The sequence below is a fragment of the Eleutherodactylus coqui genome, chromosome 1, assembly GCF_035609145.1.
Source record: "Eleutherodactylus coqui strain aEleCoq1 chromosome 1, aEleCoq1.hap1, whole genome shotgun sequence".
Lineage (NCBI taxonomy): Eukaryota > Metazoa > Chordata > Amphibia > Anura > Eleutherodactylidae > Eleutherodactylus > Eleutherodactylus coqui.
This window is the reverse complement of record NC_089837.1, coordinates 247,629,876-247,655,204: the sequence shown is the minus strand read 5'-3', so window position 1 is coordinate 247,655,204 and position 25,329 is coordinate 247,629,876. Positions and strand designations below refer to the sequence as shown.

At 42.0% G+C, this 25,329-nt stretch overlaps 1 protein-coding gene across 3 annotated transcripts in view; it reads left to right on the top strand.

Annotated features, from left to right (window-relative positions):
- The window catches only part of CRYBG1 (crystallin beta-gamma domain containing 1), a 230,065-nt gene that overhangs the window by 161,965 nt on the left and 42,771 nt on the right, over nt 1–25,329 (top strand). For all 3 annotated transcript variants that reach the window (XM_066607882.1, XM_066607899.1, XM_066607890.1), the window contains one exon: nt 15,338–18,146. In XM_066607882.1, coding sequence (XP_066463979.1) covers nt 15,338–18,146 — 2,809 coding nt within the window. The remainder of the gene's footprint in view (nt 1–15,337; nt 18,147–25,329) is intronic.

The window sequence follows — 25,329 nt, the reverse complement described above, 5'->3', positions numbered from 1 at the left end:
ATCTATTGCGCAAATGAGCTTTTCTGGTTTCCACAAGTTAGGCTCTGAAACTTGACAGCATCCTGATAGTACCAGAGTATAGAGGAGAAGTATTGGAATTATTTGCCACCCTTGCAAGACTCCTTGCACATAACTGTCCATTTCACTTTGCCATTTTGGAACCTCAAACATAGCCAAAGACAGTCTTGGCAATGGCCTTGGCAAAAGGTGATTTGGCATAGCCAGCTTGGTGCTGTGTATTGCCGCATAGACACAAGAGTCTTTCCCTTAATGGTAAGTTGTCTAAGACTTCAAAGGACAGTGCTTTGGTTGTCTGTGCACAAGCAGCTGCGCCAAGGCTTTAGGGCTGCTGCTTCATCATGAACCACACTATCAGGATCTTGATGAAGTCCAATTGAATTGAGAAGTGAAATGGGTTGGAGGGAGTTAGGGCTTGCTGTACAAAGATCATGACTTCCAACCTTCCATTGTAGACCTTAGCTTTAGGAGCTTAGCCAAACTCTTCTCAGGTTTGGATGAGTTCAGTCACCAAACTGGCCAACTGCTGGTCCAGACCTGGGATTTTCCAAAGTGCCCTAGAGCACACATAAAAAGGGGTGACAAAGGACAGGCTGGTCTGAACTTTGATGTATTGCATAGTGTCCTGTGTCCCTGATGAGGACTGTCTGAAATCTTGCAGCCACGAATGCCACAGGTCTGATCTGGGTGGATGCTCCATCTCTTGAGATTCCAGTCTTTCCTCCCCCCCCCCCCCCCCTTCCCAATTCCACTTTATACAAGAACTCATACCTTATTCTGTAGTGATATGAAAGGCAAGGAACTTGGGAGAGTTTGTCTACAGACAGCTCACTCTTTCTTTTGGTCTCTGGTTTGGCTGATATAAGCTAATTTTGATACCTTACATGTATAATGTATTCTTACTTTAATTTATCAGAGGCAGATAAATGTATAAGCTATAGAAAAGAAAGTGTCCTGCTGCTCCAGTGCCATTGCTCACAGAAGCTGCTGGGGAGGTTGAGTGCCCTTTATAGTTCACGTGGCCACAGCAGCCGGACATGACTACTGAGGCCTGAATCGGCAGTGTGTGACTGCTGCAGGAGCTTCCAGGACCGGAGTGTAGGGAATCGGAGTGAAAGTACTAGACCGTAGGACATTTAAAAGGTTGAAAAACCCCTTTCTTGACCAAGTTAGTTTTGGACACTGCTTAGACCACTCTCACAGGTGTGTTTTACAGCATCTAATATTGAAACGCCTGCTAAAAATGCTGTACTGAGACTCCACTGATTTCAATGGGGCTTGTCAGACGGGCGTTTTAGCGTTGTTTTCTAACGCACGCTAAATCGAATCCTATTTGTTTTATTTTTCAGTGTTACAGCGCTCTTTAACCCCTAATGACATGGCCCTTTTTTTACTTCGACGTAGCTATCTGAGGGCTTGTTTTTTGCGGAACGACTTGTATTTTTAAATGGAACTATTTAATATACTATTTAATCAGTATATCATTTACTGAAAAACATTTAGAAAATTCTAAGTGGAGAAAAATGAAAAAAATAAAACGAAATTCCGCCATCTTTCGGTTCACAAACTGCAATAAAAATGACCTGATAACTTTATTCTATGCAGTAGAAATAGGAAAGTCCCGCAGCACACCTAACACATGCACTTCAGTGCAGAGGTTCCAGTCTGTATATGCCAAGCCACCTGTGGGGTCATGAACCAAACCCCAAATAAATGCAATGGTATCCAAGGAGGCGGCAGCATCAACGGTGTAGAGATTATAAAAAAAGGGTTTTATTGCTCCATAAAATGGCGACGTTTCGCCTTAATCTAAGTCTTTTTCAAGCCTAGAAAAAGACTTAGATTAAGGCGAAACGTCGCCATTTTATGGAGCAATAAAAGCCTTTTTTTATAATCTCTACACCGTTGATGCTGCCGCCTCCTTGGATACCATAACTTTATTCTATGCGTCAGTACGATTACTACAATACCAAACTTGTATCGGTTTGGTTTTTTTTTGCTGTACTACTTTTTTTTTTTTCAAAGATATTTAATTTTTATAAATTACTTTCTGCCACCATCTTTTGAGCGCAATAACTTTTTAATTTTCCATTGACATAATTATGCGAGGGCTCATTTTTTGCTGGACGTCTTTCTATAGCAATTTTTCTTGGAGACGGTGACCAAAAAAGCGCATTTCTGGCGGGGTAAATAATGCGTGGGGGCTTATTTACACAAGCGTATATCAGCCGGCGTTATCATGGACAGCCGATATACACTTTCATCTGGCAGTCCCCCCTTTCCCTTCCCCTCACGAGCCCTTTGCCTCTCCCCTTCACTCCAGTGTTTGCAATGGGGGGGTAGGGGCTCCACTTTGTCTCGCCCACACCGATTGCTGGCTATTGACAAGGGGAGGGGGCTGGAGCTTGGCCCGACCTCTCATCCCGCCAACTACCATTGCAAACCACTCCGAGGGGAGGAGAGAGGCAGAGAGTCGGTGAGGGAAGGGGGGGAACTGCTCAGATGGAAGCGTATGGCCATGAATACGCTGACCGATAAACTCTCATGTAAATAAGCCCTTACTTTGATATATATCAGACAGCAATACCAAATATGTATTTTTGCTTTATTATTTAGATTATTTTATTATAAATATGGAAAAAGCTTTTTTATTTTAACTTTGTATTACTTTTTTTTAATAGTAAAACTTTATTGCTCTTATTTTTACGTTATTTCTTAGTCTCTAGATGGGACCACAATATGTGATGCTTTGATCGCTCCTGCAGTATGATGTAATGCTATAGCATTCTGCCAAGGCAGTCTTGGGTCATTTCAGAAGGCTCCCAGCTGCCAGGTCACCCGCATGGGACCCCCCCGAATGTCGTTCGGGGGATTTAAATGCCGCTGTCAGAATTGACGGTATCATTAAAAGGGTCAACAGCTACGATGAGCCACGCAGCTTATTGGTACTATTGCCGCTGGATGTTGGCTGTAAAAAAAACAGCTGACGCCCCGCGATTTCCCTTCATACCTACCCCGACACTGCAGGACATAAATGTACTCACTGCAGCATAAAAGGGTTAATGCACCACATCACTAATTGCAATAATGGGATGTATTAAAAGTATAATGTGATGTATATAAAAACACTGCATTTTTACAAACTCCCGTGTGAGAGTGGCCTTGGGCCTTACTCACATGTTCATATGTCGCCTGTTCATCTGCGCGTGTAAAAAAAAACCCAAAAAAACGCAGCACGTCCTATTTTGGTGCATAATACACGCCTACATAGGCTATGGAGCTTTTACATATGCAGGAAATACACATGTACCTGCTTATTTACTGTGTACTGCGTGTTTTCCACACATGAAAAATACACGTGTTATATCCTGGACTCATACGCTCGTGCTATAACTTCCTTGTTAGGAGCTTATCTTTGCAGCCATTTTTTTTTATTTTTAGAGATCCAGTCTGTTTTATTTGTAACACTTGCTTCTGATTTCGCTGCTCGTTCATTTAATATTTTATTTACATCATGTGTCTCTCAAAAGGTCAGCAAAGATCAGTCCAGCTTCCCTCCGTAACTGCTGCAAATGCAGAAGAAAATAGGGCTGGATCTCTGCTGATTGCCATCGTGAGAGCTGATCTGGTTTTATAATGCCCAGCAGCCCTGAAACTCTGGACTCGCCCAGTAGCCGCGTGATCATACACATTAATGTTGGTGGACTGCCAATAATCTAATGGTGCATGGGCTGTCCTATCCGTCTCTGCACGCTGAGAGGTATTTGGCAGTGGCTTGTCTACCTCTTCCAATTCAAATAACTTTCTAAACTCAATTGATCCTGCATGTTTATGTAAAGGTCATGGGAGATGGCTATCTTACTACAAACGCTGGCCATACACACAACACAAGAAATGCCACTGAGGCCGACTGCACACAGGCGGAAATTCCACAGCGAGATTCCGCACAGAATTTCCGCCGTTGCACGCTTCCATGAATTGGTTTATGCAATCCTATACGGACAGCCGAGATTTTGATCGCGGAAAACTCACGTGATAACAAAATCGCGGCATGTCCTATTTCAGTGCGAGCCTTACGGATGCTCACTCTGCCGCGTCATCGCTGACGCATCGGCACTGCCCTGCGCACGTGCAGCTGTGCGCCAGTTGGCACATCCGCAAAGTGAATATGCTGGACAGGTAAGCTGCGGGTCACTGCAGGGGCTCAGTTCGCATCTCGCAGTCCGAATCCGACCCGGCCGTCTGCATTTGGCCTTACTCTCCTGTGCTTGGAGAAGTTTGTAACCATTTCTCTCTTTAGTATCTGGCTATATGATATCGCAATTTGTTTCTGCGGGTGAAGGAAAAGCGATTTTTAATTTTTTAAATTTAATTTATTTTTCTTACATACCTATTAATGCATGCCCCTCGCTGCGGAACTGCCGTGCAGCAGCAAGGCGCGAATTCTGCAATGGAAAACCGTTCATGTGAGAGCACTCCTTTTTCTTCTAACTTCAGAGCATTATCTCAGTCCTGGTCGTGTCTGAATGCCGGAAGAAAAGTGCAGAAGAACATACAGCCAAGAGGGAAAACGCTACATAACTGGATTCTTCACAGTAGTGATCGATATTGTGATGGACAGGCATAGCTCCACCCTCCAAAATGTACTATTTTTAACCCCTTAACACCACAGAGCGTAACCGATAGCTGGCCTCCTGCTGCAACAGCGGGGGTGCATAAGAACAGTGATCCCCACTGTTAGCGCCTTATGTATATTGTGACATGTAAAGGGTTTTGTGACGTCATCAGACCCCCGTGATGTAATCGCAGCGTGCCGACGGGTTGCCATGGCAACAGGACGCCAGCTACAGACTTCCTGCTTTGCTATTGCCTATGATCGCTATTACAAATGAAAGGGGATTGCAGGACAGAAGTCCTGCAATGCTTTTTCATAGCGATCATGGCTATTATGGTACAAGTCCCCTACAGGGATATGAAAAAATGTAAAAAAAATATATTGTGGGAAGACAGCTCGGTAGAGTGCGGGCATGCGGCAGTCAGAGAGGGAGACACGTATTTAAAGACCAAGTGCAGGCGTGACCTGCGTTTATTTCAGTCCAGAAAATCAAAACAAATCCAGCCTTAGCTTCAGGAAAGAAAACAATAGTCCAGGATTAGTATAACAGACAGTCCCTGCCTGTACAGGTTACGTTCAGCAGGTGCACCGCACAGCAGGGCTTTTACCTCCAGCAGGTATATCAGGCTGCCTGGGTCCAGCAGCCATCCAGTCTCCCTCTGTGTCAGTGCATGCTGCTATTTATATGCAACACTTCCTGGCCCACCCTCAGCACCTGTACTGATTAACCTTGCACTTAACCCAGAGTGGAGGAAGTGGAATGGATGGCCCCACTAACAACCTGCCATCCATTTTGGAAATCCAGGCCCAAAGATTTTTAAAGAAACCATCTCCAGCAACTACTTGCTGGAGAATATATTGCCCTCCTGGACTTTCATGTCTCTAACAGCAGGACACGGACTTCCTCCAGCCCCACTAGGCATAATAATGGAACCTAGGGGCGACGTAGCGACCATCCACTATCACGCCCCTCAGTACCTCACAATATATATAAAAATAGTGTAACAAAAAAGATAGAAATCCCCTTTATTCTTTTTGTTCTTTTTTCCCCTATTAGTATGTAAAAAGATTAACATCCCACATTTGGTATCGTTGTATCCATAACGACTCGTATGATAAATTGAACACACTTTTTATCCTGCACAGCTAAAAGCATTAAAAAAAAACCTGAAGAACTAAGGCAAAATGCTTTTTTTTTTTTTTATTTGGTCTTGCAAAAATGAAATAAAATTAATCAAAAAAGCTGTATGTATCGCAAAATGGTACACACAAAAACTACAGCTTGTCACGCAAAAAACAAGCCCTCACAGAGCTCGATCTAGGAAAAAATAAAAGCTATAGGAGTTTGAATGCAGCGATTTAGAAAACAAAATTCCAAAGAAAGTGTTTTTAATGTGGAAAAACGTAAAAAAATAAGGATTTTGGTATTGTTGTAAGCGTACTGACCCAAAGAGAAAATGTATTGTCATTTATGCTGCATGATTAACGCTGTAAAAAAACAATGTCAGAATTGATGTTTCCTCTCTCTGCCATCATAAAAAAATTAATAAAGGTTTTACGATCTAGTCTATGTACCCAAAAATGGCACCCATAAAAACCACAGTTCACCACGCTAAAAACAAGCCCTTATAAGTTATGGCTTTTGAAAAGTAGAAATGAAAATCCCCAAAAAATCATCGTGTCCTTATATCCAAGATAGGCCGTGTCCTTAAAGGTTTAAGGGCTCATTTACACGAGTGTATATCGGCTGGCGTTTTCACGGACAGCCAATATACGCTACCATCTGATGCAGGGGCTCACCTCCTCCCCCCCCCCCTTGGCTGTTTGCAATGGGAGTGGGCGGGGGCGGAGCTATTCTCCATAGCATATTGCCGTAAATGCTCCATACTGTCACAGCCGTCCCCAATATTGTCCTGAAGGTGGACTTCATAAAATGGGTAAGTCCAAACCCCCTTATTTTTATTGATTTATCTCCTTTATCTCCAGTGTCATTGTGGAAGGGCTGCAGATTGGACAGATTCCATTGACTACACATCCGCACATAAATAGAACATGCTGCGATTTATTCTTTTCCTCCTCGAGCCGAAAATCACTATTGATTTCTGCTTGTGTAGAGGAAAAAGCAATTTTTGATAGCATGTTATGGGCAGTATTTCATCATTTAAATTCGCCCATGTGCAGGTGGCCTTACAGAAAAAAAAAATTAGAATAAAAAATCTGCAAGAAAAATGACATTTTCAATTGTATCCTCCACTTTGCTTTAATTCCTGTGAAACCTCTAACGCGGTAACACAATTTGTGAATGCTGTTTTTGAAAACTTTGTGGGGTGCACGTTTTAAAGTGGGGCAATGTATAGGTGCTTCTAATATACAGGCCTCTCAGTGCCACTATAGAACTTAATTGGTTCCTTTTAAAAAATAATTTTGGATATTTTCTTCAAAATTAGAGAAACTGCTATTATAATTATACACTTTTTGACGTAAAAGAACACTTTCAAAATGTTACCAACACACCGTGCACATATGGAAAATGTATTAACTATTTGGCATCATGTGATTATCTGTCTTGCAATCAGAAAAATTCAAGGTTTGAAAATTACAAGGGGAAAGGGGTTAGGCACCTAGCATCTGCCCCCTCACTTTGCCTTTGTTACTGATGTGTACTATGACCACCAGGTCTTTCCCAATCCAACACAACAGTTTTTTACCGATACGCAATATGCCAAACCAGAACTCCACTAACATAACTTAAGGCTCTTAACCCCTTAATGACATGGCCTATTTTGGCGTTGAGGACCAAACGATTTTTGGTATTTTTCCATCTCCATTTTTCAAAAGCCATAACTTTTTTATTTTTCCGTCGGCGTGGCCTTATAAGGGCTTGTTTTTTGCATAGTGCACTGTAGTTTTTATTGGTACCATTTTTAGGTACATAGACTACATTGTAAAACTTTTATTATTGTTTTTATGATCATAGGGAGAGAAAACGCATCAATTCTGACATAGATTTTTTTATTTTTTTAAAGCGTTAATTATGCAGCATAAATGACACACTACATCTTTTTCTGCGGGTCGGTACGGTTACGATACCAAAATTGTTATATTGTTTTTAGGTTTTTCCACTTTTCCACAATAAAAACCCTTTTTTTGGAAATAATTTTTTTCTAAACTCACTGCATTCAAAGTCCTATAACTTTATTTTTCCATGGACAGAGCTGTACAAGGGTTTAGTTTTGCGAGATGAGCTGTAGTTTTTATTGGTACCATTTTGGGGTATACACGTTTTTTTAATCACTTTTATTGCGTTTTTTGGAAGGCAAAAGGCTAAAAATTGGCATTTTACCTCGGTTTTTTAGCATTTTTTTAAAACGATTTTTGCCGTGCAGGAAAAAAGCATGTTCAATGCATTGTATGCGTCGTTACAGACGCGTCAATACCAAATATGTGGGATTTTTAATATTTTTTTAATGCTAATATGAGAAAAAGCATAACAAGAGTTTTTAACTTTTTTTTTTTAACATTTTTATTTTTTGTACTTTGTACTTTATTTTTCTCTTTTTTTTACATCACCTGTGTCCCTCTGAGGGACTTTTACTGCAGGACTGCAGATCGCTGCGATAAGGCATGGCAGGACTTCTCTCCTGCCATGCCTTATCGCTTACTATAGCGATCTTAGGCTGTGAACCCTTTCCCTGCCATGATCTGCTTAGATGCAGGGATGGGGTTAACAGCGTGGGGGCACCTCTACAATCGCCCCCGCTGTTGCAGCGGAACGCCGGCTATCACTGAAAGCCAGCTCCCGCTGCGGGATAGCGCGAGATCTGTTATGATCTCGCGCTATCCCCATGACGTAAAGGTACGTCATTTTGCGGGAAGTACCCCGCTCCCATGACGTACCTGTACGTCATGGGGGGAGGGGTTAAACACGGAACGATTATCGCTCAAAATTCGTTCAAGCGTCCAAAAGTGAGCAATAATCGTTACATGCAAACGCTGGCAGTCGTGCACTATTTATTTTATTGTCGTTTAGCTTGTTTTTAATTTGGCATAAAACCCAATCATTTGATCACTCGAAATTCATTACATTTTTTTGACATTTTGAGTAGCTGCACAATGGGTTTTGTTTGCCTTGCGTACATAATGAGCACACTGTTTACTCATTATGTACTCTGCCAGGAGGAGACAATGGAATCCTGCTGGTCAATAACCATCATATAAACACACGCCCAGCTGAGCAAACAACTTGTGGAGGAAATGCAGATGATTGGAAGCCCTTATCTGTACATGGAATTTTATTCCCAAATGACTGCAGTTTGTTCAGTCTTGTGGTTATTTTAGCAATGATTATCACTATAATCATTGTATGTAAAAGGGCCTCTACTGTTCCCTGTTCACAATCTTAACACAAGATGCCTCTATCTTTCTATCTAACAATGGCCAGCATCTATCTGACCTTTGCTGCATTCCTATTCCCATTATTCGTACTGAAGTCATTCTTGGAGCAGCACCTTGATGCAATAATGCCTGAAGGTTGCAAGTTCAATGCCTGCATGATTCAGCCTTCCATCCTTCCGAGGTCGGTAAAATGAGAACCCAGCTTGGTGGGGGGGGGGGGGTAATAAATAATAATTACCTGAAATCGCTGCTGAATAAGTTGGCGCTATACAAATAACAAGATTTTATTTTTATTTTTTATTAGTGGGCTAAGCAGAAACACATGGCAATAGCACTCAAATACATTTTTTATTAAAAAAAGACTTAACTGCAATGCACATACTAGCCACATTAAAAAAGGCAAGGTTCTTAGTATATAGTTACTACTAATTATTAGGACATTATAGTCCCAGTGTTTCTGGTGGCACATCACACTCACAATAGCTTGATTACCACAAAAGACAAACACAGCTTGGCTCCTCCCACAGCAGTGACATCACCACAGGTCCCTCAGCCCACCGGATCTCTATGGTGGTGGTAGGTCAGTGTGTTCTGTCAGGACTGCTGAGTTGTGTAGGAAATTATAGTACCAGTGCTTCTGGTGGCGCAATGCGCCACACAGCTCTGCTACATGGTACATGCACTCACAGCTCTACTGCACCCCACATATCACACACAACTTGGCTCCTCCCACAGCAATGACATCACAGGTCCTGTAGCCCACTGGATCTCTGTGGTGGAGGTAGGTTGTTGTCTTCCGTCAGGACTGCTGAATTATGTCTCCTGAGATAATAATGGCGTATTGTATTCTCATTTTGTTATTTTTGCTCCCTCCCCCCTTCCTTCCAAGAGCCCTAACTGTGTTGTTCTCCTGTCGGTCAGACTCTGTGTTTTATGTATGTTGTAGGACCTTCGATGGTGTCACCAGGGGGCGGAGCATGAGAAGCACTCACTCACATACATTAATACAATTGTTCGTTAGTAGTTTGATATTGGCCCATCCACCAACGTCCAGCTGACTATGCTTTCGGACAGGTCCTAACCAGGAAGATTAATTATAACCTGAGAAAGATGGATTCCTACCTATTAGCATACATCCCTCCAAGGCTACCTACGCATGGGCTAGCACGATATTGCGCTCGTGAAAGTGTAATTTACCTGCGGATGCAAAGCGATTTTCAGGCAAAGACTCTTTGCATCTGTGAAATTACGATACTCTTGGGCGAACAGAGGATTGGAAGTGTTTCCCATTGATTTCAATGATAAACCTCACATCGCACTTGCATGCACATCGCATGGCATGCGAGAGCCATGTGATGCATTAACCCTTTAAGGACATGGCCCTTTTTTCTTTTCCATTTTTGTTTTTTGCTCCCCACTTTTAAAAAATCGGAACTCCTTTATTTATCCATCTATGTAGCTGTCTGAGGCTTGTTTTTGCGGGACAAGTTGTATTTTCCAATGGTGCTATTTAATGTACCATATAATGTACTGAGTGGAGTAAAATGAAAAAATTCTGCCATCTTTGAGTGCGTCTTGTTTCTACGGCTCACAAACTGCAATAGAAATGACCTGATAACTTTATTCTATGGGTCAGTACGATTACAAACTTGTATAGTTTTTGTTTTTGCACTACTGCTTCTATTTTTTTTTCACAGATATTTAATTTTTTTAATTATTTTCTGTCTCCATCTTTTGAGCACTATAACTTTTTTTATTTTTCAGTCAACATAGTTGTGCAAGCGCTCATTTTTTGCAGTATGTCCTGTAGTCTGTGTTGGTAAGATTTTGGAATACATACAACTTTTTGATCGCTTTTTATTGCATTTTTTTTTCTTGGAGACATGGTGACCAAAAAAGCACATTTCTGTTGTTCTTTATTTATTTATTTTTTTTACAACATTCAGCATGCAGGGTAAGCAATACATTCCTTTGATAGATTGGACTTTTGCAGACGCAGTGATACCAAATATGTATTTTTATTATTTAGATTCTTTTATTATAAATATGGCGAAAGTTTTTTTTTCTTTTATTACTTGTTTGTTTTTTAAATAATTAGTAAAACTTTTATTGTACTTATTTTTGCTTCTTTTTTTTTAAATTTTTTTTGCGATGCTCTGATCACTTTCAGTATGATGTAATGCTATAGATTAGACGTAGTTTAATAGGCATTTTGCCAAGACAGCCCTGGAGCCTTTCAGAAGGCCCCCGGCTGACATGTCACAATTCCACAGCTCCCTGCGATCTCATCGCACGGGAAGGGGTGCTGTATGGGACCCCCAAACATCATTTAGGGAATTTAAATGTCGCAGTCAGAATTAACAGCGGCATTTAAAGGGTTAACAGCGCCAATCAGACGCGTGGCTTATCGGAGCTGTTGCCGCCGGGTGTCAGCTATAAGAAACAGCCGGTGCCCGTATTGTATGAAGAGAGATTGTTGCGCGATTTCCCTTCATACATACCCTGACGCTGCAGGACCTAAATGTACGCTCTGCAGCATTAAGGGGTTAAAGGGAAATACGTTCCAGGGAACACTGAGAGATGGGATATAACACTTTTTTTTTTTCCTGCACTGGGATCGCAGGAATCTGAACGATAATTGTTCTGTGTAAAAGCACCTTTCCATCATAGGCAGATTTACACTGACTGGTAAATATCTATATATAGATAACATAGGATCCACCATTCACAATAGGTATGAGGTATGACTACATACTCCCCCCTCCCTGCACAATGACCCCAATGCAGGTCACAGAATATGCCTAGAACAGTCTCCCATACAACTAAATGGGTCCCCTCCTGTCCATTGTGTGATTGGCCCATGAAGCTGCTGTAAAGCATATCTTGTAAATGCTGTTAAATGTAGCTCAAGCAAGATGGTGGCCCCCATAGTCATGTATAGGCAGCAGAATAATAAAATCTAGAATCAGAAAATAAAGCAAATTAGAAAAATGTAATGCGTTTCTTATCTTGGTTTAATTAATAATGAAAGATTGGTGATATAGTCCCTTTAAATGTCACAATTTCATGATAAATCCGTCACATTTTAAGGCTGCCTCGTCTAACTTTGTCACCTTTTTAGTTTATGAAAAAACTGTCATTTTTTGGTGTCATTTTTGTTGAACAGTGTCACATTTAGGTTGCGTCTCCTTTACCACAAAGGAACATCCATTTGTACAAAGCGAAAAAAGTGTCTAACGCAGATAGTAAATGTGACACGAAGCATGTTTTACAGTTTTGTGGCACAGTTTACAGTACCGTAATATTTAATAGTAAGTAAGCCTCACTGAGTTAGATCTGTTTTTACACATATCATATTTGTGTAACTAAAGTCTAACTGCATTTTGCTACTTAAAACCTCACTGCATCACCTATGTTACTTAAAGTGGTTGTAGGGAATAACTTGCTGATTGGTGGGAGTCTCACTACTGAGACCCCCACCGATTCTGAGGTCCTGGTTTCCCTGTTCTCCTTACTGCAAGCTTATTGCATTCCCCGTAGTAAAGAGGAAACTGAATGAAGCACTAATGCTCCATTCCCTTTCAATGGGACTGCAGAAATAAATGAGCGGCAAGCGCTTGGGTATTTCCATCAACTCCATTGAAATGAATGGAGGACCAACCATACATGCTCATCCAGCGCTCCATTCATTCTGATGTCACTGCTGGGGGAGAAGCGATCCTGCAGGTACAGACAGGCGGATGAGACCCCACCGATCAGTAAGTTCTCTTGTGGTTAAGGGATAACTTGTGATCCTCCTACAAGCTGTTTAACCCCTTAAGTGGCACGCCCGGAAATTTTCCGGTCCGAGCTCCACTGCCCATAGCTATATAGCCCGGAAGATTTCCGGGCTATGTTTCACTATGGGAGCTGCAGAGCACAATGCCACAAGCTGTGGCATTGTGCTCTGCCTGCACAGACCCACACAGAACAGTGTAGGACTTTGAAAAACAGAAGCAGGAAGATATTGCCGATCTGCCGGCAATCTCCCGATTCTAAATTCAAAGTCCTGCACTGTTTTGTTTACAGGTTGCCATAGAGACCATCGGCTTGTCAGAAGCCAGCCGATGGCCTCTGTGGCAGGGAGAGCTGGTGCTTGGCTGTCAGAGGACAGCCAGGCACCAGCTCTTACAGCAGAGATCAGAGAAACCTCCAATCTCTGCTGTTAAACTTTTACATGCTGCAGTCTATGTGACTGCAGCATGTAAAGGGCTGTCACCAGGGCACCCCCGGAATGTGATCAGGGGGTCCTGATGGGTGTCTGTGGAAGTGGAAATTTTGCCACTAGAAAAAATAAAATAAAAAGCGATCAAAATTTTCCAAAACCTCTTCCAAAAAATTAGATAAATGAAGACTAGAGTTCATCCCGCAAAAAACAAGGCCTTTCAGAGCTCTGGCAATGGAAAAATAAAATTAATACGGCTCTTGGAATGTGGCGACACAAAAGCTAACCTTTAAAAAAAACAAACAAATGTTTTAAATGTACAAAAATGGCAAAACATAAACAAACTGTATAAACTTGGTATCGCCAGAATTGTGCTGACTCAGAGAATAATGTCATCACATTATTTATTCTGCATATTGAACACCATAAAAATGAAATCGAAAAAACAAATTGCAGGATTTCTTTTTTCCCCCCCTAATCTCCCTACAATTTTTTTGACAAAAGATATGCAATACATTATATGTACCCAAAAATGATGGCATCAAAAAGTACAACTTATCCCACAAAAAAACAAGCCCTCATATGGCTGTGTCAATGGAAAAATGAAAAAGGTATGGCTCTTGGAACGCAACTGGAAAATTAGTTGAAATTAAATGATTAGACTATTTAAAGAACCTGCCCTGGTGGGCACGGCAGAGTGGTAAGAACCCCCCCACTCAAGGAGTTAAAGGGGTTTTCTGTGACTCAAAATAAAAAAAAGTTTAACAGGCTTAAAATTAATAAATATTGAATACTCTCCCATCCTGGCCACTACTAGTCCAGCGCTGCAGCCTCGGTTCCTGCCACAGAGAACTCGGAAGTACTGGCAGGGAGTCACATGCCGTTACTTCTGCTCAGTCACTCACAGACTTCAGCGGCCATAGAGGAATCAGTGCTGGAGCCTGTGAGTGGCTGAGTGGCCATGTGCAGAATGAACCACACATGACCACTCGCCGCTTCTTCCGGGTTCCATGTGGCGGGCACTGGGCATGCAGCACTCGATAGACAGCAGCTGGGATTGGTGAATATTCAATTTTTATTTTTTTCTTAAGCCATTTTTAACGTTTTATTTTTTTTAAGTCCTGGAAAACCCCTTTAATGGTTTCCTATTCTGAAATTCATTCCACAGTCCTACTCAGAACAGCTATACATTTTCTACATTTTTGCCACCTGAATAAAGCTTTTGCTGCATTGTTAATACCTGTTTTTATTTGCTCGTTTCTGACCTTGCGTGTCAAGTTTTTCATGGATCTAAACACCTCATGCAGCACGCTGTTTGTCCTTTTGATTCCTAGCTACTGTGTGCATTTGCCTCCTTTGTTCAAGGATCATATCAAGTATCAAACGCAAAAGGTCAAGCTCATTTTTTTCATCTGTACATAAGCATTTTTTTTAAAATAAGACCTTTTCATCAAGAAATACTAGAATGCTGAACTACAGGTTTAGACTGTCTTTGTGCAAACATTCAAAACTGTGTTGACTAAATTCATGTGAAATATGTTAAATAGTGATTTTCCAATTTGCGGTCACAGAATATTTTCTTATGTTTATTTAAGTAATGACTTCGGTCAGTTTTTATTTATGGACTGTTACTATTTAATCTAGCCTTCATATTCCATTTTCCACATTTAGAATGTAGCTGGTAATTCCATAACTCTGCTCAGACTAGCTAAAGTAGATGTGGATGTGGAATCCGAGCTGAACATGGAATGTGTGTTACATATTGTAATTCAGTTTCTGTTGTTATGGTTTCATTATTTTCCTTGTGCCATTGTGCTAGTTTCTCCAATTAATTTCTTACTTTTCACGTCTGCTTTTATTTATCTCCTAACAAAATGTCACACAACTTTCCAAACTAATTTTAGAATAGCTTATAAAATAAACCCCTTGCCTTATTTGGTATTTGTGAGGTCTAGTGACTAGTAACATAATCTCGACCTTTTCGAGCAATTTTTTAATAATTGACATAAAAACACTCTAGAAGTATATGTGCTATGAATAGGTCGAATGAGACTTCATTAAGTTTAGAAAACATGTATTAACACAGTTTTGTTCTTGTTTTTTAGCCCTCCAAAGCCAAAGAATGTGGAACTGCCTATTAAGCCTAAGGTTGTTGATAATGTAGATGAAGGGACCATTGAATCAGTCATCCCGAAAGGAAACATTGCAAGCAAAGTTTCTTTATTTGAGAGTAAAAGAACGAGCCACAAGCAAATCGATTTTTATGCAACAAAGAATATTTCCCAGCAAAAGAAATATGTTGAAAGAGCTAAACTGAACTTTGGGAGACAAGTAAAGGGGGTGGCATCAAAAGAAAATACGGGCAAACAAGCCAGCAACTCTGGTTTTAGTGCTGGAAGAAAGACTGAAAATGGTCATTTTGAAATAAAGACAGATAAAAAGAAAGAAGGTAATGTTGTAACTCTTGCAAGCCGGATACAGATGGAAGACAGCAGAAATGGTTTGGAATTAGCAGCATCAGATAAACATTCAAGAGAAAGTATTTTGCCTGCAGAGAAGAATGAAAAACACAATGAGACAAGCAGCAGGGCTGATGCTTTAAGCGAGAATATTAGCACACCAGCAAATGTCATACAGCTTGATGGAAATACCAAAGACTCCTTGTCACTGTCATCTAAGAATACTTGTGATTTAGTTGAGGAGTCAGCTAATTTTCAAGGTGGTGTTCCACACGTAGGCCTTCCAGATATGGGTAATAAACATAACTCTGTAAAAGAACCATCTGTTTCAATAGAGGATACTAATGAGAGTCTAACTAAAGAGTCTAAAACCTCACATTCAGATGAAGTAGATTCAACCGTATCATCTAAAACAGATGAATTGCAGTTAAATGGCAATAATGAAGTAAGCGAAGCTGAAACACCGACCCCTGAGAGAAAAGACCTCAGCAAATCGCCTGAAGGAAGAATTGTCACAGAGAAAAGTCAGCCTCAAGAAACTTTAAATGGCAATGCCGTAGATGTTCACAAGGGAATAGCACAATCGGAAGGCAGCCACGAGGTAAACGGTGATTTACCAAGTAAGGAAATCATAAATGGTACCTGTCAACAAGTAACAGATACAGGAGGAGCACCATCCACTGAGGACGAGGTGAGGGACAAACCTTCACTTCAGGGAAATTCAGATGCGTTACATTCTCTCACTCACCAAGAAAGGGACAGTCTACCATCTGCTGAGTCATTGGCTTTAGATGCAGTTATCCCTGCAGAACAGGAACAACCTTCCTCTGATCAGCAACATCAGCTTCTACAAAGCTCTACAAAAGATTCTAGTGAAAGCAATGTTGGAGCAGAGTTAGAAGGTCCATGTGCTGAGGACTCTTCTTCAGAAAGTGAGGATGGTGTACGCCAGCCCTCAGCAAGCTCCCAGCCGGTATCTGATGAGTTCACTGTTACGAATAATTCCTCACCCAACACTCTTCTGGCAGATTCCGGCAAAGACGAAAGTGAGCCGATCATTTTTGGTGATGAGATTATTTCTCCACAACCAAGTACTGAAATCTTGTCGGACATTAGAAATGACAGTGCTTCCTGCCCTGAAACCACAAGGGAAGTTGAATCTGTATATGAAACTAGTGAAGAAGAAGAAAATGATTTCCAAAGCACACTAAATCGTTCAAGCACAGAAAATGACTTAAGTTTACAAAATGTTGAGGCTGTAGAAGAAATGTCAGGAAAACATAGGAACAATGAAGCTGAGCAGGCTAATGTGTTAAATGACGATGAGCTGAAAACCACTGCAGGTCCTACTGAAGTAAATATGCAGGATACTCCTAATGGTAATGCCAATGATTGTGACTTTTCAGACCATAGTTTACCTCAGAATGGATGCCTTTCTGACTCTCATACCAATGGAAGCCTAGACCATTTAGAGAGTCCAGAGGAAAATTTCACAAACATGCAAGATAGTCCTGAAACCAGCTTTAATGATTTTGTAGCAAGTGCTGAACATAATTTAGATTCCTCTTCAGACATGGAACAATTTGCTGAAACTATCAGAAAACTAGAAAGCCCAATCACAATACATCAGAAGCGAAAAAAAGCCAGAGCTCCTAAATCCCCAGTTCCATATTGTGGTTTGCCCCCTATTCGAGAGGATTACTTAGAAAAGCTATTGGAAAACGATGCATTCTCCTTCGGCTTAGGAAAGAAAGATAGAGCAAAGGACCTTGCACCGATGGCATTGTTTAAGATGAAAAGCAAAGAAACTGCAGAGAAATTAAAGCCAAAACGGGCATCTGCAGAACAAAGTATGCTTCTGAGCGCTCTGAAAGCAAAAAGGGAACCATTTGTGAGACCACCGGAAATCTGTGACAAGGAAAATGCAGATGTGACTGATGTAGCTGTGAAGAGATCTCGCATAGAATCGATTTATTCAGGCTTCAAGTCACCCTTCGCAGCAAGGTCTGAGGAGAATGTGTTCTCTCCTTCTGTCACTACAGTCAGCACTATAACTACCTCCTTCGACACACCCCGGAAAGAGTTTACTCCCTCAGGCAAAACCTGTGATCTTAATACTACAGACTCTGCAAAGACAGCTCGTACATCGGTGATAGAAAGCAAAGGTGCTTTCACACAGCCGTCTACTGACTTCTTGCACAGTGACTCTGCAGAGCAGCCCATATCCACACCAGTGCACGACATGGACAGCAACATGGAAGGCAATGGTCATGCCAACGGTGACTTATCAGCAACGCTGCCTGATTCTAATGGCCACCAAGATGTTAATCATTCTACACCTGAAGAGAACAAGACAATGTCCCTTTCTGATAGAATTTCAGCATTAGACAATCCTGCATCCTCAGAGATCTTTTATTTTAAGGGCCAAGAGCAAAGCGCTGCAAGTAGCTCAGAGGTGAGTGCTGTGTGCTTATAGTGCTGCTGTGGTGTTTGTCACGTTCATGCTTTGTGCCTAGTACAACTGTTGCACCTTTGTTTAAATTAGTCATAATGGGTATTAGATACCGTGTGCACTTATAGTTGTTAGCTAAACTATTATAATAAAATGCCTTTAGAATCAAACAGGCCAGTTGGGTGTCACGGCTGCTGTGATTGTAATGTGACCCCAAGTGTTAGAGAAGCAGTAATGTTCCTATACAATATACTTCTAAAGGTTCCATATCCTAATTTAGCTGTTGTATATGTTCACATATAGAAATATATTGCATTGACATGTCGTATAAATGGATTTAATCTCCTGGCCTCCTTGTAGTTTCCTTTGCTTAATCACTTAACTTTGTGTCATTGCAAGCACATAGTATTCCTATAGGATATACGGTGGGGGCAAGGTGGGGCTACCACATTATTAGCTTTGCTACAGGTACACACACGTTCCAGGAACATTATAAACTATATTTGAATATTCATAGATAATCCTAGGCAAACTGCACAGACCAGACAGCTTTTAGAAATGTCAGCAAAGATTGCAGCTGCACCAGATCTAAGAAATGTGGCCGGGTCTACATTAGTCAATTAACTGGACCCTGTTCACGGGCTCCATACTTGATTTGTCCTCACACTTTCTTGCCTATGTTTAGATTACTCAAGTAACTGGTCCTACTGAACGCATATTTTGTATTTCAGCCGCACTTCAGTAGCGGTGAGTGATTCTAGCGACCTCATTGGTTGTTGGGTACACACCCCCCTTTGGAGATGTGCACGAGTGGGCAGCCCGTTAAATAAGCAGCAGCAGGGCCGTAGGAGGGTCGGCAACTAACCCCAACCCTAAACCCTAACCGCTAACCCTAACCCCTAACCCTAAGAGGATGATCAAATATATGGAGATATAGTGGGATAAAATGGGAAAGAACGAAAGTGGAGTAAAAATAATAAATAATGTATGAGACAAACAATGTTAAGATCATATGGGAGTACTGAACAAACAATCCATTACAAATGGCAGTACATTAAAATCACGTGATGCATAAATTCATAGCCAGTCATTAAAAATCATATAGTGTATAAATGCATAGCATGACTAGATAAAAGCAACTAAAATAAAAAATGTTACAGTATATGAATCTATGGTATATTAAAAAATGAGGCCTGATTCAACATAGTCCATTATAAAGAAAGCCAGGCTGACAGTCGAAGTACGTGAATTAGTAAAATAAATAATACAGGATGCTAATGAGTATTGTTTAATGGGATGGTGATTTCTTATATGGCGTGATCTATTTAATTAAGTTAATTAGAAGGTACAAGGATATTCAGGAGTGCACACAACTGTGTAATATCAAATGAAACAAGCTCAGACTTGCCAACTAAGGTTGGTTGGAAATCTTAGTCATGCATGGTTGCCAAGATGGCGGATAAATAAAGGGGCCAAAAACACCTGAACAAGTAAAAATGGCTTGACACACATTGATTCTATTTAGTTTATATCCTGCATGGCAGTAATAGTGTTCATGTGCTTGAAAAGTGTACCACCTAGGATTGTGGGTGAAGAGCAGAGAATAGCCTGGAGTCAGACTTGTGGTCATGGATATCCATATGTAGAGGCACACATAAATAGTCGCAGTGCAGGAGGGATCTTACCAGTACTTGCACACTGTTAAGGACGCAGGGACTGGCATCTGGGGAAAGGAAGACTTTTAGCGATTGTGTGGCAGCCAAGATCAGTTATTATAAATGCCAAGACATGGGGAGAGAGAAATGCCAGCGCATGTGCAGGGCCCAACCTCCGTGTCATGCGGCATCTGCACACGCTCCAGAGATCTGTCTGCTGTTCGACAACTAGCGGGGAACCTAATGGAGGTGGTGTAAAGTGAATGTGTAGGATATAGAGAAATGAATGGTGGGGAAAACAATATATGGAATGGTAAGAGGGGGATGCAAGATTGCTTTGGTTATGGGTAATTAAGGGTAGTTGGAGGGTTGGCAAGGAAAGGGGATATGCAATTGGAGAGTGGACTAGCAGGAACATATATTGGTTCTTAATGGGGCGATTTATATAGATCAGTGAAGGCATAAATTGTGGGATAGGGGATGGTAGCTGGATGAGCAGGGATAGGGTATATCTGATTTTGGGGTAGGCTGAAGGGAAATGGGGGGGGGGGGGTTCAGTGGTGGATGAAGAGCACGATGTTTAGAGGCAAAGGAGGGTTGCAAAAAAATCAATTAAGGCTTGTTCGGGTCATAGGCTAGAGGGTGTATCATTGAGGATGGGAGATATATTTGAGTGGGAAGGTAGGGATAGGGAATATATGATTTGGAGTGGACAGAAGGGGAGGGGGAAAAAGGGACGTGTCGTTCTTCAGGGAGGAGGTGGGAAAGAACTGGTGTATGAAGGGCCTAATGTTTAATTGGCAAAGGAAAGTTACAATAGAATCAATTAATTCTTGTTCAGGTTGTAAACTAGAGGGTATGCAATGAAGCTGGTAAATGGTGGAGTGGGAGGGATAATGAGGTGGGGAGGCGTTTATAGATTGAAAGAGATAGGGGTGGGTAGCCAAAAAAGACAGGATTAGTGTTGTGAGTCAGGGGAATGAGGGGTTAGGATAAGGGGAGTTTGTTGGGAAGAAGTTTTGTAATGATTCATTAAGACCCATTGGTATTCGTGTGTTAAGCTTAAAGTGGTTTTGTCATTAAAAAACAATTCTATACTCCCTTATTTCTTCCCTGTCAATCTGCTTACCACATCTTCTCCTTGCTGAGCTTCTGTAGTGCCCCCAGGGTCACCTGGCACGCTGGCTTGTTATGAAAGCTGCATTCCTCACATTCCTGTGACTTAGTGTTCACTGCCTAGGAAGGAATGCTGATCTATTGCCAAGACAGCTTGCATGAGCAGTCTCTGAAGTAGATCTACACTCCCCTGCTGGCCTGTGAACTGTGGCGTAACGTACATTGTCTGGCAGGAAGAAGACTGCCTGCAATGTATGTAACCTAACAGGAAGGAGAGGAATCAGCCACCTGGGGGTGGGGTGACCCCCGCCCTGGGACTACAGGAGACAGGAAAAGATCAGTGAGGGGAAGATCTGGTAAGTAATCTGACGGGGGAGGAATAAGTAGGTATAGAATATTTTTTTTTAATGATAGAACCCCTTCCTTCAAAGTTCCAGAAAATTTCTAATCTCTTTAGTCTCTTGAACCTATTAGTTGTAGTGTTCAATATCTGTTCTGTTAGGCCTCCCTCACACAGGGCGTTTGCAGAAATGCAGCGTTTTGCAACGCTGCGTTTGCTGCAGATTTCGCCCCAATTCAGCAGCGCTGGCATACTTTATGCCAGCGTTTTGGCTGCGTTTTCAGCTCGGCTGAAAACGCAGCCAAGAATGCTGAAAAGAAAAAAAAAAGCAATACTCACCTAGCCGCTGCAGTCCAGGTCGCGGCCGCTGCTCTCTGCCGCTGATCCGGGCTTCCTCGGCACTCCCAAGTCTATTGCCGGAGGCCAGGTTTGAGAACCCCAGCTCCGGCAATAGAGTGCTGTGATTGGTTGTCGGCGCTTGCTCGATGCCCAATCACAGCCCTTCATTGACTGTCTCAGCCAATCAGCGCCGGCAAGCTCTGATTGGCTGAGACAGTCAATGAAGGGATGTGATTGGGCATCGAGCAAGCGCCGACAACCAATCACAGCACTCTATTGCCGGAGCCGCGGTTCTCAAACCTGGCCTCCGGCAATAGACTTGGGAGTGCAGGGGAAGCCCGGATCAGCGGCAGAGAGCAGCGGCCGCGACCTGGACTGCAGCGGCTAGGTGAGTATTTACTTTCTTTTTTTTCTACCTAGCCTAGCTGGGACAGATTTTCGGGGTGAGGGCTTCTATTGCAAGCCCTCACCCCGAAAAGTGGCGAGCAGTTAACGCTGCCAAAAACGCGGCACCAAGTGTTGCCGCGTTTTCAGCAGTGTTAAAACCGCTGCCCATTCATTTCAGTGGGCGACGCAGGGCTGAAAACGGCCAAAAATAGAACATGCATCGCTGTCAAAGCGCAGCGTTGGGAGGCGCTGTGTTTTCAGCCCTGTGTGAGCAGCCCCATTGATATGAATGGGAGTGTTGTACAGCGTTTAGCGCTGGGCTGAAAAGGCAGCACTAAACGCTGTATAAAACGCCCTGTGTGAGGGGGGCCTTACAGTGACCTTGAAACCACTAAAGTCACTCTCATGGGCTATAGATGCGTGCATTGTTCTGCTGTGTTGTAGGAGATTGTTTGTCTCACTCGATCTGTGTTTGTTGATATAGCCCCTAATGGTTGTATAGTGCGACCAACATACTGAAGTGGGCAGAGGCACTCTTAAGAGAGAGATTAAATAATTGGAGGAGCAGTTCAAAAAGGTCTTAATTTGAAAGGACTCTTGTAGTGTGGCTCTTGAATGTGCTTTTTCTATTGTTACAGGCCAATTTCTCTCATTAACATTGATGTTAAATTACATTCAAAAATTTTAGCTAATTGCTTCGCCTCCTTACTTTTGCATGTAATCCACAACTACCACCATGGGGGTTTGTTTAAGGTAGGGAAGCTAGGGATAATGCCGACAAGACCTTGATATTGATTAACGATGCCAATTGAAGAAATTCCCCTTTTTGTTTCCTTCTGAGCCAATTGGGCTTAGCCTACGTTTTTTATCAGGAGAGTGTTAGCTCTTCATAGTGATCCAACTGCTCATGTGGTCGTGTAGTGACAGTTGGCCCACAGATTGCGCTTTTTTCAATGCTACTTGGCTCTTAACTGCTACTAAAAAGGGTCGTCTTCACAATTTTCTTTTGGTTGCTCATACTGTCTTAACATTACGCTGCAAATCTTCTTAGATCCCTTCACTTGTAGAAAGGGTCCAGGAGGAGTTGGTGGCAGAGGACTCGGGTGACCCCTTGTAAATTCCACACAGTATGGCAGCCCTGACTTTCAGTCCCTAATCACTTAGGGGAGGGTTTCATCATTGTGGTAATAAATTCACTCCTTTCAGTATGGAAAGGGCTACTTCTCTCCCCTCTACCTCTTTCTCTTTTTGTTTTATTTTTTATTTCTTGCTCTCTGTTGTTCTTGTTCCTCCTCTCCTCCCCTTTCCTTGCCCCTTCTGGACTGACTTTGGCTGTTTTATGATGGTTTTACACTCTATTAGCACCTAATTGCTGGAAGCTGCAATTCGGGACAGTGAAAGCTTTTTAGGACACACCGCGTATTGTCCCCGCGTATGTCCCGTGCGTAGCACACTGTGAATGAGGGACAAAGTCTATGGACTTTCATTCTTCCATTCATACCTGCGATGGAACTGTGAGTGGACATGCGTATAAAACGCAGGAGAAATAAATCGCAGCATACTCTATTTCTCCATGTTTTATACAGAGCCCTGAAATGCTGTCCCCTCGCAATGCCTGCAAATGGACAGCGTTTAATACACAGCGCCACTCTGCACAGAGCGGGTGATTTAAAAAAAAGTCAAAATGAGCATGTCCGTGACGTCATAGTCCCGGGAATGTGGCGTGACTATCACAGCCCATACGCAGTCTCTGCCAGTTGAGCGATCGGCTGTGATGAGTACAACGCTGCAAGACTCAGTGCTGTACTCACAAGCCCTTAGAGCTCTTTTACAAAGAACGATTCGTTCAAAGAATCATTGAATTGTGCAAATTTGAGTGATAATTGCTCAGTGTAAATTCGGCCAGTGATTAACGAGAATTTGTTTGCTTGTCGCTCATCGTTCGTTTTATATAAGTAAAAAGTAAGCGCTCATTCGCACCTCGTTGCATTTGAACTGTGATTGTTTAGTCATTCGCAATTGCATTCGCATATGGTTCATTGAATGTGAACGATGTATCTGACTGCACAAGCGAACTCTCTCATCTTTCGCTTATGTGAACGCTTTATTGCTCCGTGTAACAGGAGCCTTACAGTGGTTGGGTATTATACAGTGTCCTGTTCCTATGTCTCAGGCATGGAATTTGCTACATGAAACCGTGTCTTTGGCAGGCCCAGTAAGAGACCACCTTTGTGCCTTTCCTATCATTGTTTATTCATGGTTTTGTACTTGTTTATATGAAAATAATAATAAACTTAATTTGTATAGCGCCAACATATTCCGCAGCGCTTACATAGACAGGGGGGATACAGAAAGACAAAAGTACAAAAATTACAGAGCCACGGTTACATAGTAATCAGTTCATAGAAACAATAGGGGTGAGGGTCCTGCTCCAACGAGCTTACATACTACAAGTAATGGGGTGATACAGAAGGAAAAGGGGCTGGAGATGTGCACGGTATGGCGAGGTGGAGAGTGAGGGGTGATATACACATTATCAATGGTCAGACATTTGGCCCTGTGACGGCAGAAACAGTATGACTGCAGGAGCGGTTTATGATGGCTAGCAGGGATTGCAGTCAGTAGGTCAGGGAGCATGTTATCAGGCGGAGTACAGAGGGGTTTGTTTAGGGAATGCGGTATGCCTCCCTGAAGAGGTGCGTTTTTAGGGCACGCCTGAAGTTCTGCGAGTCCTGGATTGCTTGGGTAGCCTTTGGTAATGCGTTCCAGAGGACCGGTGCTGCTCTGGAGAAGTCTTAAAGGTGGGAATGAGAAGTTCGAATTAAAGGGGCGCTCAGTCTGGTTTCGTTAGCAGAGCGGAGAGCCCGGGCTGGGTGATGGATTGAGATGAGGGATGCAATATAGGGGGGCGCTGTGCTGTGGAGGGCTTTGTGGATGAAGGTAGCAAGTTTAAATTGAATTAAGTTGAAAACTTAATAAAACTCTATTAAACCTAAAAAATATATCAATTTGATATTGCTGTAATTGTACTGACCCACACAATTTAATTAACATGTCATTTGTACTGCATGGTGAATGCCACTAAAAAAAACAACTAAAAAAATGCTATCAATGAAAATTATATTTCATACCACAAAACTTCAAGCCTTCATACAGTTCTCTTCATAGAAAAAGAAAAATGTTATGGCTTACTTGAAAAAACTAATTTGGTAATGCCGTAGAATTGTTATTCATACTATATAGTGCAAAGTGTAGAAACAAAACCCAAAAATCAATGGCAGCATTTTTAGATTTCACCTTCACCCCCCCCCCCCCCAAAAAAAAAGCAATAAACGTTATACAATACATT